Source organism: Kickxella alabastrina, assembly GCF_025024165.1.
Source record: "Kickxella alabastrina strain RSA 675 chromosome Unknown BX661scaffold_44, whole genome shotgun sequence".
NCBI lineage: Eukaryota > Fungi > Kickxellomycota > Kickxellomycetes > Kickxellales > Kickxellaceae > Kickxella > Kickxella alabastrina.
The window spans coordinates 39,033-52,964 of record NW_026251515.1 but is presented as its reverse complement, the minus strand read 5'-3'; the positions used below and the strand labels follow the sequence as shown (position 1 = coordinate 52,964).

The 13,932-nt window shown below is 48.9% G+C and overlaps 6 protein-coding genes and 1 non-coding gene across 7 annotated transcripts; 5 read left to right on the top strand and 2 right to left on the bottom strand.

Annotated features, from left to right (window-relative positions):
* Nucleotides 1–2,542, top strand: BX661DRAFT_173777 (uncharacterized protein; the record flags this gene model as incomplete). Its single annotated transcript, XM_051533897.1, has 2 exons — nt 1–312; nt 388–2,542. Coding segments are annotated over 2 exons (2,467 nt in total), but the record flags the coding sequence as incomplete, so codon positions are not given.
* A 156-nt stretch (nt 2,543–2,698) lies between these two features.
* On the bottom strand, nt 2,699–3,271 carry BX661DRAFT_146940 (ribosomal protein L6, alpha-beta domain-containing protein; the record flags this gene model as incomplete). The annotated part of the gene is made up of 1 exon (XM_051533201.1): nt 2,699–3,271. The coding sequence occupies one exon, from the start codon at nt 3,269–3,271 to the stop codon at nt 2,699–2,701; it is 573 nt and encodes a 190-aa protein (XP_051388613.1).
* A 1,323-nt stretch (nt 3,272–4,594) lies between these two features.
* BX661DRAFT_189600 (ESSS subunit of NADH:ubiquinone oxidoreductase-domain-containing protein) lies at nt 4,595–5,297 on the top strand. Its single transcript, XM_051537595.1, has 3 exons — nt 4,595–4,799; nt 4,908–5,014; nt 5,136–5,297. Exons 1-3 carry the CDS (start codon nt 4,677–4,679, stop codon nt 5,224–5,226), a joined length of 321 nt encoding a protein of 106 aa, XP_051388612.1. The 5' UTR covers nt 4,595–4,676; the 3' UTR covers nt 5,227–5,297.
* An 802-nt stretch (nt 5,298–6,099) lies between these two features.
* On the top strand, nt 6,100–6,693 carry BX661DRAFT_138017 (GPR1/FUN34/yaaH family-domain-containing protein; the record flags this gene model as incomplete). The annotated part of the gene is made up of 1 exon (XM_051532708.1): nt 6,100–6,693. A coding segment is annotated over one exon (594 nt), but the record flags the coding sequence as incomplete, so codon positions are not given.
* Nucleotides 6,694–6,963: 270 nt separating this feature from the next.
* On the bottom strand, nt 6,964–8,240 carry BX661DRAFT_173773 (putative 60S ribosomal protein L4; the record flags this gene model as incomplete). Its single annotated transcript, XM_051533896.1, has 2 exons — nt 6,964–8,076; nt 8,238–8,240. The coding sequence occupies 2 exons, from the start codon at nt 8,238–8,240 to the stop codon at nt 6,964–6,966; spliced, it is 1,116 nt and encodes a 371-aa protein (XP_051388610.1).
* A 234-nt stretch (nt 8,241–8,474) lies between these two features.
* On the top strand, nt 8,475–10,430 carry BX661DRAFT_210897 (WD40-repeat-containing domain protein). The gene is made up of 2 exons (XM_051538723.1): nt 8,475–8,583; nt 8,765–10,430. Exons 1-2 carry the CDS (start codon nt 8,565–8,567, stop codon nt 10,393–10,395), a joined length of 1,650 nt encoding a protein of 549 aa, XP_051388609.1. The 5' UTR covers nt 8,475–8,564; the 3' UTR covers nt 10,396–10,430.
* Nucleotides 10,431–10,571: 141 nt separating this feature from the next.
* Nucleotides 10,572–10,653, top strand: BX661DRAFT_t146. Its single transcript has one exon. It is a non-coding gene; the product is annotated as a tRNA-Ser (tRNA).
* Nucleotides 10,654–13,932: the final 3,279 nt, after the last annotated feature.

The following is a 13,932-nucleotide window of genomic DNA, read 5'->3' as shown; positions in this document are numbered from 1 at the left end:
TCGCGTGCATGCATTGCCGCTTGGCCGCGCCGCATTCAGCTACAGCTCGCTCGGACTCAACTCGCAAGATGCGCTGCAAATCGACCCTCCGCGCGTGGCTGCTCGTTTTTACGGAAACAAGTTGGAGACCGCGTGGACTGCACCCGCAGACACCGACACGAGCTGGCCGCTGTTCCACAGCGGCGTTCTGGCAGCCCTGTCGATAGAGCGCGGCCAACTCAAAGGCGCACACCCGTCGTGGGTGCTGCTGAATTGGCCAACGGAGCAGCCGACCGATGCGGACCCTGCCGCTGTAGGGGAATCGCAGCGGAAGTACAAGGACGCGCTTGCATTGCACGCGGGGTTTTTGTTCGGGATTGGGCTTTTGCCTGATGATGCCGCGTCTAGCGCGAGCGGCTCTCGCGCGCGACAGCACAAGGCAAACGGCCCTCTGTGCGGTGTCCCGCCCTGGCAGGCATTCAAGTACCTTAGCATTCGCCATGGCCTGACTTCTATCGCCCTGCTGATGGGCTGCGCTTGCGCGCAACGGGGCACAATGAACGCGTCGGTGAGCAAGATACTGTCACTGCATATCCCCACGCTGTTGCCACCAGGCTCCTCAGAGCTCATGCTGCTGTCGCACGGCACGCAGGCGGCGGCGATGCTTGGCCTGGGCCTGCTGTACATGAACTCGCAGCACCGCCGCATGTCTGAGGTCATGCTTGGTGAGCTGTTTGCCATCAAGAATGCCACGCCGTCCACGATGACGACCCGGCTTGACGGCGCCGATCCGGCCGAAAGCGCTGCCGAGTGCTACTCGCTGGCTGCTGGATTCGCATTGGGGCTGGTGGCTCTTGGACAGGGCACGTCATCCCGGTCGCTGTCTGATCTGCACCTGCTGGACGCGCTCACAGAGACCATGCATGCCAGCGATGGCAGCAAAGCCGCTAACCACGAGTCGCCAATGGATATGCTTGGCCGTCTGAACATTGCGCCGAGAAGCAGCAGAAGCCTGGGCAGCGGCGGAAACATGGGCAATGTATCTGATCTCGGCGCGATCGCAGCACTTGGTCTCATCTTCCTCGGCACAAACTACCATCCAGCTGCACAGCGATTGGCGCTGCCAACGACAACATATGAGATCCGGTCAATCGACCCGTTTTTATTGCTCTGGAAGACACTCATGCGCTCTTTAATTATGCTCGACTCGATCTCCCCGACGCCAGCCTGGGTCGAGACCAATGTTCCGCAATGGATGCCTGCCCAGCTGCCAGCTGATCTGTGCCGCGCACGACTGCATGTTGTGACTGCAGCGTGCTTTGCAATCGGGCTCAAGTACGCTGGCACCGAGGACTACAGCGCGCACACGACGATACTGACCTATTTTGACGAAGTGGAAGCGGCAGCCAGCAGGCCAGCGTTGGGATACGAGCCTAGCCTGACTCGTGCATCAGCACAGGCCTGCCTCGACATCATGTGCATCTCCGCTGCACTGGTCATGGCCGGGAGCGGAGACGTGGCGACGATGCAGCGCTTGCGCGCCTTTCATGGTGTGAGCGCGTCGCGCACCTATGGCACGCATATGGCGTCGAACTTGGCACTTGGAATTCTATTTATTGGTGGCGGCGCTCGCTTCACGCTGTCCAACTCTGTGGAATCCATTGCGTTGCTGCTCATTGCATTTTTTCCGAGATTTCCTCAGCACTACTCTGACAACCGCGAGCATCTGCAAGCGTGGCGGCATCTGTGGGCGCTCTGCGTCAAGCCGCGATGCCTGGTGGCCCGAGACGTTACAAACGGGCGCATGTGTCTGGAGGCGACAATTTCGCTGGTCAGCCGAGATACAAGCGGCGAATCTCGCACATTGAGCCTCGTCTCTCCCGTACTATTCCCATCGCTGGATCGGGTCGCATCTGTCCATGTGTGGGCGCCAGGATACCTGCCAATAACTCTCGACCTGGAGATAAATCCTGACGTTGGCCACTTGCTTTCTAGGAGGCGCATTATATACATGCAGCCCAGCGAGCATTTCCCAAGCCTGGGCACTACGCTAGGCGGAATGGGCCTCACATCGCTCTCCAAGTACCACGTGTGGTTGGCAAATGTCCAGTGCTTGGTCACTGGGGCGTGCGAGCAACTGGAGGCAGCAGTGAGTACAAGGCCGGAATCTGGAGAGCACTCGCAAACACCTCCATTCTCTGCCATCCAGGCCATACAGCGGCTGCGCATTTGTGCTCGGTATTCGCACAGCTGTCTGACCAGCCGCAACTCATATTCGGGCGACAGTGCTGCGCGAAATTGGGCCGAGGCGACATATCTGGCATGGCTGGCCACGCGAGACACCGTTCTGAGGCTGGGCCGCTTGGACGCGTGCAGACAGATGATTGCTGCACATTGGGCTGCGGGCCAAATCTCGCCCGACGCTTCGAGATCCAGTCGCTTGTTTGCTGTGGTTGGCCTGATGAACGCTGCGCTGGACATCCCGAGACCCGCAGATGCAATGGAGCTGGCAAAGGTGGTGCCAGCGTCTTCACTTGTGGACCACTTTTTGGGGGTTAAATAATAGCTTGACATGTAATCCGGCCACTTAAACAAATAAGCAAGTTGATTTACTTTTTCAATTGTGTGTAAAGTGTAATAAAAGAGACAGACACATTTTTTATTGGAATTTGAAGCATCGTTGGAAGCGTCCCAAAAACTCATAAAGCTACTATTCTCTTTAGATGACGTCCTTGATGATGGTGCTCTTCTCCGAAACGTAGATACCATCGAGGAACTTACGGATATCCTTGTTGCGGACACGGGTAGCCTGCTGGATCGAGGCAGCGGACTGCGAAACGTTGGCAAGATCGTTACCGGTCAGGACCAGCTCGTCCTTGGTACCGATGGTCTGAACAATATCAACACCGGGGAGCAGGAAGACCTTGCGGACGTACTTCTCACCCAGGAAGTTACGGATCTCAACCGAGTTATCCTCCTTGTTGATGTTGACACTGATGGGGAAATGCGCGTACACGAAACGCATCTTGTACTCGTAACCCTTGGTGACACCCTTGATCAGGTTGTTGATGTGCGAGCACACGGTGCGGATGCAGGCAATGTGCTTGCGGCCACCCTGCCAGACAATAATGCGGATGGTGTTCTTGGTGGGGCGCTGGATGTCCATCTGGATGTGACGCATATCGCGCGTCAGGGTACCACGGGGACCGGTAACGGTAATGTTACGGGCCTTGATGGCAACGGTAACACCCTCGGGGATGGTGACAATGTCTTCCTTCTGAATGTGCTTCATCGTAAAGGTTCCTACAAAAGTCGAAACGTGTATGTGCAGACAAGCTGGTAAACAATTATTTAGTTCAATACCGTTCAATATACGCCGCGCTGTGCGCGCCAGTCCGAATTGGAGCCATTCATAAAAAATGTTTAAACAGTTGTGTGCTCTCGCTCTCCAAGCTTGCATAGCCCAACCACTCTAGACGCCAATGACAAACAGCTCATGCTAATATCTGGCGCACCAGTAATAAGCGCGCGTCTATGCAGCTTTGTTGCTGCCGTTTTCTGCGACAGACGCGCGTATACTGGACATCGCCAGATCTGTCGCCATCACATAAACAGAGCACACAACTCTGCAAAAGCGCAGTCACGCAAAACCCAGATAGCCAGCACTGTAGAGGGTTAAGCAACCAATTGCCTTTGTCTAATGCTCTGGCAGGCGTGTCACTGCCAACAGCCAGCAGCAATTAGTCGCTTAAAGGCCAAATTAAAAGGCTGACGCTGAAAAATAAGGGGATGGGGACAGTCTGAAAGCTGCGTGTTCCATATTTCGGTAGAAGTTAGAGTGCAAGAAAATGTAGGCCTCACAAATTCCATTTGCAAATGGCAATTTGCAGCTCTGTCGAATTTCAATCAGAATCTGCAAATCGCCGCAAAATAAAATGGGTGTGTCAACCATGGCTTTCGCATCCATTCTGCGTCGCTGTATCCGCTGCACAAATAGCTACCACCAAATCCATTTAAAACATCCATTATGGCGCTGTTGGGATCTGGCAATGGATTCTCTTTGTGCGTATCCATCACGTAGAACGTGTCTCCGCGTACTGTTGAATCCATGTCTCCATCCCTCGTTGATATTGTCTGTGGCTGGGTTCTGCGTGTCTTATAAAATACAAAATAAATACGCACCTGAATATTATCAGCGCTGACAGTGGTGAAAAAGGCTGAACTCTCCTTGCGAGCAATCTTGCCAGCCATTTTGTCAAAGTCGCCTTTTCGACCAACTATGCCTTCCTCTCTCAAGCCTGTGGGAGGCGCGAAAAGCCAGCCTGTGGTGGCTGTAAAGTCCTGCTGCGCCAGTCAGAATGGGCTAGAGACAGATCGACGGACGGCGAGCCGCAATGTGCCCAAAATGATATTGAAAATGCTAATTTAATCACGAAATCGCGTACTTTATACTTTAACGTATTTTTTATTGGACCACGCACTATTTTATCAGACATACGCTAGTCAGTGTGGTTTGTGCTCTAATCAGTGTGGGGCTTTGCGAGTCGCAAAAAGCAAGCGGGAGATAATCTCGCGCCGTGGCATGTTCAAAGTTGAATTTGACTGCTAATTTTTTTCTTGAATGAGCATTGAAATTCAGATTATTCATTTGTTTTTTACACACTTTTAATTTTGCAATTCCATTTCACCACTCTAAAATGTTTGCTCGCAAGCTAGTTCAATTGTCAACCCGCACAGCCGTTGCGCCCAGCAGACTCGTCCGCGGTGGGCACGGCGCACCCCAGTTCAATGAGCCCGGAGGCTACCTCTTTGGTCGCAAGGTAACAATGGGTGGCAGACATTTTTGACATTCTAGACTAATCATAAGGGCACAATTCAATATTAAGACTGCTAATTCCATTGCTGAAAGACAACATTTACACTTGTAGCCCGGAGAGAAGTACGAAAGCGAGGGTTGGGAGGTTATCTGGATTGGCGGCTTTGCCATTGCCTTTGGCATGATTGCGGCCGGCGTATACTACAAGCCAGACACCAGGTAACGTAGAAATAATGTCAATATATGTGAGAATAGGCTACTGTGCTGATATACCTTGTGCATAAACAATGCGGTATTTTGTACTGATACTTTCGTGTTTGTTTTCCGGTTGGTCATATAGGATCCGCACCTGGGCCAGGCAGGAGGCCGAGAGACAGATGCTCGAGGAGGGTGATCTGCTGGAGTATAAGACAACAGCGTACAAGGCCTAGGTTTTGTTATCTGTATGTCCTCTACTTTTCCATATACACTCATCAATACATTAAACTCTGACCGATTTATGAATTATTGTGAGCGACACATGTGCAAAACCGAGTGTGTTGACATGGAACTGGTATATTTATTGGCCCGGGTTGCTAGCCACCACATATGAAAAGCATGCTGCGCTATTATCCTATAAAATCGGGACCATTTTATTGAATGCCAGGAATTATCAAAACAGAAGGTGGCATGGTTATTGTGACCACCATATTAAATTTACACATGATAATACCTGTGTGTGAACATACCCAACCCTTTGTTCGAGCAGCAAGCATGACACCAATATGTGTTTCTTGATTTATTTGCAAGTTGAGAAGTCAGATGACTGCAAATGACGATTTGATGTTGGGGCGATGCAAAAAATATGTAGCACAAAGTAGCTCTATCAATTTAGTTATTGAGGAGTGCCCACTGTCAGAATTAACGATGCGAGCTGTGGAGTGTGATAGGATGTGTATAAAATAAGGCCTGGGTACTCTCCTCTTTTTTTGTTGCATTATTTTTGACGCCCTCGGCCAAAATAAAATATAGATATTGTGCTTTCTTCGCTCTAATTTACTGATATTTATTTGTATTATATTATTATTGTTGGCTTACCCTCGACACATCCATTTGTTCGACACACCATGATACACCAGACCAGCAGCCCGACATCAAGTCACATATCGACGGCATCAGCGAACATGCAGCAGCGACCGCTACAAAATGACACCAACAAGGGCATATCGCCGGAGGCAGCAGCGGGTATTTCAGGACATGCTGGCATGCCTGGATACGCTTCATATACATACTCGCCGGACTCTGTCCCTCGTGAAATACATATAGTAGCACCACCACCACAGTTTCGGCGGTTCGGCAATGCCGCTGCCCTCGGCCTAGTCACTTTTAGCCTGTGCACAATCCAGGAGGCAATGATGCAAGCCGGTATATCTGTCGGCTACGGCTATGGATACCGCAGCATGGCAGCCCAATCAATCGCCGTCGCTGGCATCACCCAGCTGTTTGCCGGCCTGTGGCAGATTGCCAACGGAGATACATTCGAAGGCGCCGCGTTCACTTCATTCGGCGCCGCGTGGCTGGCCAAAGGCCTGGCTGATGTCCCCGGTTTGGGCATACTTGACTACCAGGCCAACGAGTCCCCCGACGTTGTCCGCAAGCAGAAGGGTATCATTTCCCTAACATGGTCAATCTGGGTTCTGGTTCTGCTTGCGGGCAATGTGAAATCGCACATTGCCAATATCATTCTATTTGGGACCTTGAATCTACAGCTATCCTTCACCTGCGCCGGCATCTGGCTGGGCCACGAGCCCATCATCAAGGCTGGCGGCTGGTTTGGATTTTTCTGCGGCCTTGCCGCCATGTACAATGCCGCAGCCATCTTGCTAAATGAGGAGAACTTTTGGTTCAACCTGCCTGTAGGCAACTGGTATACATCAAGGACTCCTGTAGTGCACCACAACGAGCAGATGTACGATAATGTCTGAACGCTCAAATCCAAACCACATGCATTTGTCCATATTAAATAAAAAATATTAAAAGCAGGCAGGCAGACAATTGAGGTGTATGTTAAACATTGTTGATATAATTTCAATGTCAGTGTTGGTTGGGACGGCAATTGATATATTAAATATTTTGCAAACAAAACTACATCGCGGTTGTCATCCCTCGCGTGCTCTGACATAGCACAATTAATCGGCCTTGAGGATGTCCAGGAACTTCTTCGAGGCGGATTTCTTGTGGTTGACCTTGGCGGTCTTGGCAGCCTTCTTGTTCTTGCCCAAAAGCTCGGCGCGACGGAGAACCTGAGCGTAGGGGTTGAGGCGGACGAGAACCTGGGTGTTGCGCAGGGGGTTCTTCTTCTGGGTGAAGGGGCGCTTGGTGACACGGGGGCCGGCGGGGCGGACAACAGCCTGAACCTCGCTCGAGGCAATGATGCGGGACACATCGGGGTTGTTGATGAGGGGAGCGGGGAGGGTGTAGCCCTTCTTCTGCTGGGAGACCTCGGTCTGGGTGCCGAAGACCTTGTTAAGGGCCTCAAAGGCGGGCTGAGTCCAGATGACAAAGCGGCCGAGGTGACCACCGGGAGCAAGCTGGAGCAGGTTCAGGCGAGTGACGTCAACCAGCTCAACACCAGGCAGGTTGCGGAAGGCGCGGCTGATACCCTTGTCCTGGGCAAAGACAACCAAGGGACCACGACGCTGACGGTGGCGACGGTTTCTCATCTTACCGCGACCCGCACGGATCGAGCGGGTGTTGCTGACCTTGGCAACATCAGCGTAGGCCTTGAGGGCCTTGAGGAGCTCAACGGCCTCCTTGGTCTTAGTGAGGGACTCGGCCTCAGCGGCAATAACAAGGGGAACCTCCTCAATGTTGCTGATGCGGTGACCACGGCCCGAAACCAGGGACGAAACACCAGTGGCGGCAACAGCCGAAGCAGTAGCGTAACGCTTCTGGTTCGAGTTGGTGCGAATGTGCCACTTGCGCCAGACCTTGTTAGGGGCAAACATGCGACCACCACGGGTCATGTTACCGAAGGCGGCCTGACCAGCACGGTGGGTACCCGAACCGCTGACACGGGGGATACGGGCAACAGCGCGACCGGTACCCCACGACTCGGCGGAGGTCTCCTCACCAGCCTGCTGCTTGGGGGCATAGGCCTGGCGACGGTTCTTGGCCATGTTCTTGTGAACAAACTGGACCAGATCCGGGCGGATGGGGGCGGTGAAGACAGCGGGCAGGGGCACGGTAGCCTCGAGCTTGGAGCCGTTAAGGCCAAAGACGGAAACAACGGGACGAGCAGCCTAGATTTATGAATTAAGAATTTTAAAAATTTAAAAATTGTTAGTTTAATGTCAAATTTAAGCGAATCTCGGATTTTGTCGTTGGATTCAACGTGCGAATCCATCCAAAACAGCTGTTATAGTGGGGTGCATCCGCACTCATTTCGACGATGGATACGCACCATTTTAAATTTTAAAGTGTATGATTCAACAAAGTAGAAATCAAATAGGAGAGAGATTGAACCCCATGTGTAATTGGGCTGGTGCACTGCGATGTGGATATCGCGACAAGCAATTTAATTTTTTTTCCGTTTTTGCCCAACAAAAAATTGCAATCTTCCTGCTGTTGTATGCTGATTTTCGAACAACGCGGATTCATGATCACGACACAGAAAATACGCACACTTTTGCGCGTGCAAGGCCTACGCGCTTTTTTAATTCTTTCTTCATTCTTTCCACATTTGCAATTTGCTTTTATTTGTGCCCAATTTTATTCTGCTGCTATCACGATGAGCTTTTGCTGTTCGAGTAAGTATAGTGACTACATGATAAACACGACCCGCCAACGGTAGCTTGTAAAAAATGAAAGCGACGTCGTGTCCATAGCGATTCAATCGCGATTCATGTCAATGAGGGCAGCAAAATTTAAGAAAAATAATTCACAAGCTCTCTAATCGCTCGCTATTTTACCAACTCTTATCAATTGTAGTATCCGGTGAGACGCCCCAGGAGCCTGTTATTTCTTCCAAAACAGGACGCGTATACGAAAAGCGGCTGCTCCAAAAGTATTTGAATGATAATGGCAGGGAACCGCAGTCCGACCATGGCCTTTCAGACGAGGACATAGTTGATGTGCACGCAGATCCACCAGCAGTCAGACCACGGCCTCCGACGCTAACTTCGATTCCGGCGCTTCTGTCGACATTCCAGAACGAATGGGATGCGCTCGTTTTGGAAACATTCACCCTCAAGCAGCAGTACCAGCAGGTGCGCCAGGAGCTGTCTCAGGCGCTGTATCAAAACGATGCTGCGTGTAGGGTGGTCGCGCGGCTGGTGAAGGAGCGCGACGAGGCCCGGCAGGCGCTAGCGACGCTTCAAGCCCAGGCCGGCACAGTTGAGGCGAACTCTACCGGTGTTTTCGCAGCAGCTGACACGTCCAAGGCTATGGATGTTGATTTTGATGTTGATGAGGTCAATGTTGAGACCAGATCTGTGGCTGCCACTGCGAATGAGGATCTGGATCTGGACACAGAGGATGCATACTATGCAAAAGCTGCCGAGACGGCCAAGATTCTGTCCAAGTCGCGCATGAAGCGCGAGACGCCTGCGGGTCTAGCTTCTCCTGAGGCTTGGAAGACTGCGACCCAGACTGCACTTGTGGAGTCTCTGCATACGTCAACAAAGCCTGGCATCCTGACACTTTGCCTGGACAACGCCGGTGTGCTTGCACTGACAGGCGGCATGGACAACCACGCAGAGGTTTACTCGCGTGAGGCTGACCAGACGCTGGCTACCCTCAAGGGACACACAAAGAAGGTTACAGCTGCACTTTGGGTTAACGGTGGCGGCCTCGACAAGCCCATTATCACTGCGTCGTCTGACAAGACCATTCGAATTTGGGCACCAAAGCCTAACAACACCGACGAGGGTGTTACTGTCCGCTCGATGGGATGGACAAAGACCCACATTATTAAGGCGCATTCCGCCGAGATTGTAGGGCTCTCGATCCATCCGTGCGGCCAGTACTTTGTCAGCGCGGCAGCTGATGGCTCGTGGGCTATCCACTCGATGGGTGGCCAGACTATCATCAACGGAACAATCGACTCTCCAATTTCGCAGGTCGCATTCCACCCTGATGGGATGTTCATGGGAGTTGGTACTGCTGACGGCTACGCTAAAATTGTTGACATTAAACAGAAGCAGGTGCTAGCGGTCCTGGACGTTGCAAGCGCCGAGGATTTCAAATCGGTTACTGGTCTGCACTTTAGCGAAAATGGCTACTACTTTGCCACAACGAACTCCCACGGAGTTGCTGTCTGGGATCTGCGCAAGCAGAAGAAGGCTCATTCGTGGACTCTCTCAGACCTCGCGCAAGAGGGCGAGGGTGAATGCCCCGAATCCATTGTGTTTGCTGATGCCCGCTTTGACAACTCTGGAAAATACCTTGCTCTCGCTGCTGACAAAATACACGTGTTCAAGGTCAAGGGATGGCATACCATGGCCGTCTTGTCTGGAGGTGACTGTGTCAAGACCATTGCCTGGGTTGGCGAAAACTCAGCTGAGATTATTGCTGCTTCTTTAGACAACTCGCTGCGCACGTTTGCACCAGTGCAGGAATAATCTTATTTGTTCAATATATACAAGTATCAAAATGGACATGCGGCAAAAACAATTGCAAAATCCAGAGTCACAACTTCTCTTTAGGTCAATCAATTTTATATATTTTAAATAATGTTTATTTTTAACAATTATTAGGAAGTGTTTAATAGTTTATCTAAAAGCGCTTAAAATTACTAGACACTTTGGCCGAGTGGTTAAGGCGGTGCCCTGCTAAGGCATTATCTTCTGGATGCGCAGGTTCGAATCCTGCAGGTGTCGGTTACTTTTTGCTATTTTTGGATTGAGTGCTTATTAGTATTAGGCACAATGTTTTCTAGTTGATTGTATTTTTAGTATTATCTTTGCCTGTTGTAAAACCAATAATTGCTTTGTTTTGTATGCAACGTTATATACCCATCCATCTAACGATCGGATGTTTTTTGTCTGTATCGAATGCTCAATACAGCATGGTAAACGCTTGTTTTCAAATGTCAGTTTCTTTATAAACATGGCTGGTCGTTCGCTCGCCTATTTTTGTATTTGTAGTACCCCGCATACTCGCCGATAAGAATGATACGGCATTTGGTTGGGGATGTTGTGTGCATTGTTTATAATTCAAGCCATTTTGTACACCCAAAAATAAATGGCGGCACCAAAGCTGCTAAAATCAGCAGTGTTGGTGTTTGGTAATTCTTATCCCATTGTGAAATCAACATTTTTTCAGCGCGCAACCGGCGAGCAACAAAAGAACAAATTTGACTGTGAAATGAAGCAGTGTTATCAACACTCTGTTTTTTCTCAATTGTGCACCACACCAACATTCCCGCTGACATTTCCTTTCAATATACACATATACCTGTAGTCCTATGGCCTGTGCGGATAACAATTTGTTTTTAATTGCACATCACTAGCCATTTTAAAGCCAAGTAAATAACAAGAGCATGGAATACAGGATATGGCTGCATATTTTTTGTTTGTTGTGCGTTAAATTGGGTAAAATGGTACTCAGAAGGTCGCACATTCTGATTTTTCCCTCGGTACTGAAACTGCACAAGCACCCACTGATATATAATGCATTAAATTTTGTGGGCGAGCGAGTGTAATAAAAAAGGTAATTGTGGATTGCGTTCCTGCATGAAATTTAAAAGAGCTTTTGTCGGTTAAAATACAATTTTGTATGTATAGTTATTGGATAAAATCGGCGTTAAACTCATATTATACTTAATGACTAATAAATTGGAAACCTTTATTATAAATAAAAATTTTATAATTAAAGTTGTAAATGACATTGTCAATTTCAAAGGTTTTCGCTATTTTATTATGATTGATATAATTATAAAACATTTCGCCTATAGAATGCGCCTGGCCTTTGCTGCTTCGTCAATTGTATCCGCCGAGTTGACTGAAGAATTGTCAAATTCACGCATGTTGCGGTTTCGAGGAGTGCGTGAAGTAGTAGCTGACATGCCTTCAGTTGGTAAATACCCTGAGTTTACTCCTGCTGAATCGCCATTATCAATGGGATGACCAAAACCATGGATGCCAAATAATGAATCATCGTTGATATTATCTTCTGACATGGCTTTTTCCATTTGGTTAGGGATCGAGGCGGACATTCGCGAATAATGGAGGGGGCCTTCAGCACGCAGATTGAGGTTAGCTTCGTACATGTCCTGCAGACCATCGGTTCTGAGTCTCAGCAGCCACTCGCGCTCATACTCCCTGGGCCGGATGATGCTCATGACTACCGGGTAACCAATGATGAGCAGAATAATGCCGTTGATAATGATGACATCGCCTATAGTCTCAGCCACGCGATATCCAATGACATAAGGATACTTTTTGTGTGTGTAGTGTACAACATTGGTCTTGACCATGGCCGCGATTCCAAAGAAACTGATGCACAAAAACTCGTAAAACTCGTTGAATGTCGACTGAATGTTGCGCAGACGGTACATCATGGCAATGATGATAAGCCAGTTGGCCCACAGCATGGTGAGCGTGACAATCACGTATCCATCGGTCGTTGTGCATAACTCGTAATCCTCCCGATATCCAATCGTCAGCTTGTCAGGCATTGCCTGAGTTACTATCGAGTAAATAATGATAAACGCAAACAGCAGGACGCTAGGTGCATAGTATGCCCAGCCACTGGTTGGTTTGTTCTGGTTGAACACGCGATCAAGAGCATAGCACCGACTAAACAGCACCATCGTGTAGATGAAGCAGAAAAGCACTCGTACCCAAACGTTCCAAAACTTGCACAGGCGCCAAGGCCCTTCGAGAAGAACATGGCCGTTCATTGGAATGTCCCCGACGAACCACATTATGCCGGAGAAAAACATACACGTTGTCAATGGTAAATTCTTAGCGCGGATGGGACGGTATTTGTACTTAGACCAGGCAATAACCATAAAGATAAAGGTAACCCCAAAAATCGCGCTGCTCAGACCAATTACGAGCGTGTCAATTTTGCCGACAGGGTGCACATGCATTTTAAATATTTTTTCAAGCGTTGCTATCCGTTCCTCCTGGCTGTTGAATATGCCCACAGCATTTCTGGGTGCTGCTTTGAGCTCGAACATCAAACTGGTTAGCGCTGTGTTTAATGATGATGGAACCGTGTACTGTTTACTGCTGTGCAGGCTAGTGATTGTCAAATAGTTAGCAAGAGTAGCTGATGTAGGATAAAAGATAAGTGGTATGTAAAGTATATAACAAATAAAAATAAGCGAATATCGTCAGAAATCCAAATTGTAAAAGTGGCAGTATAAGATACAAAGATGAGAGAGAAAGAAAAAGAGAAAATGAAGTGCACAAACGATAATAATATTGTCGGTCAAACTGATTAATAGCGTGATTCAGACATTCGCCTGTTGTTTCTAAAATAAGCAAGCTCTAACTTGAAAAAAGATCCCCTCACATCTCTAAAATGGCGAGTGTGGGAGGGGGTAAGTCAAAAACGGGCAAAGACAGTAAGCGACACCCAGATATCCCGAGAGAAATAAATATTGGGTGCCAGAAAAAAGCGCCCAAAAAAATTGATCACTGTTCCACACAGTAAAAAATGAAAATAGCAGCGATCGTTATCTCAACGGAGACTATTTATTCTACTATTGGCCAAAAACGGTTGCAACTCGCAAAAAGGTTGATACAGCTAACAGAAAGTCGAGAGAATAAAGTTTAGAAAATTCTAGGTTGTAGGTACTGGGCAGCCTACAGCTCCACTAACAAATACCGATGTATCGACTTTGTAAAAAATCTAGTGTATTATCCACTTGTAATTGCCCTCTCCGGCGATCTGTACATTTGAAGCATACAAAGAAGGCTTGTCACTCCTTTCTATAGCAATGGATATTCGTAAGACTGCCTATATAAAGCACATGTGCTTGCACGATCGGGAAAAATAACATGCAGCTTAAAGCATAGGAGTAACATTTTGAAAAGAGTGCCCAGAAAAGATTGCCGCCGCTATCGTTCTGGGAGAGCAACCAAATAATAAATACCACTAATACGAAATAAGAAATGTGATGTAGAGCCAATACCCATTCACTCCTT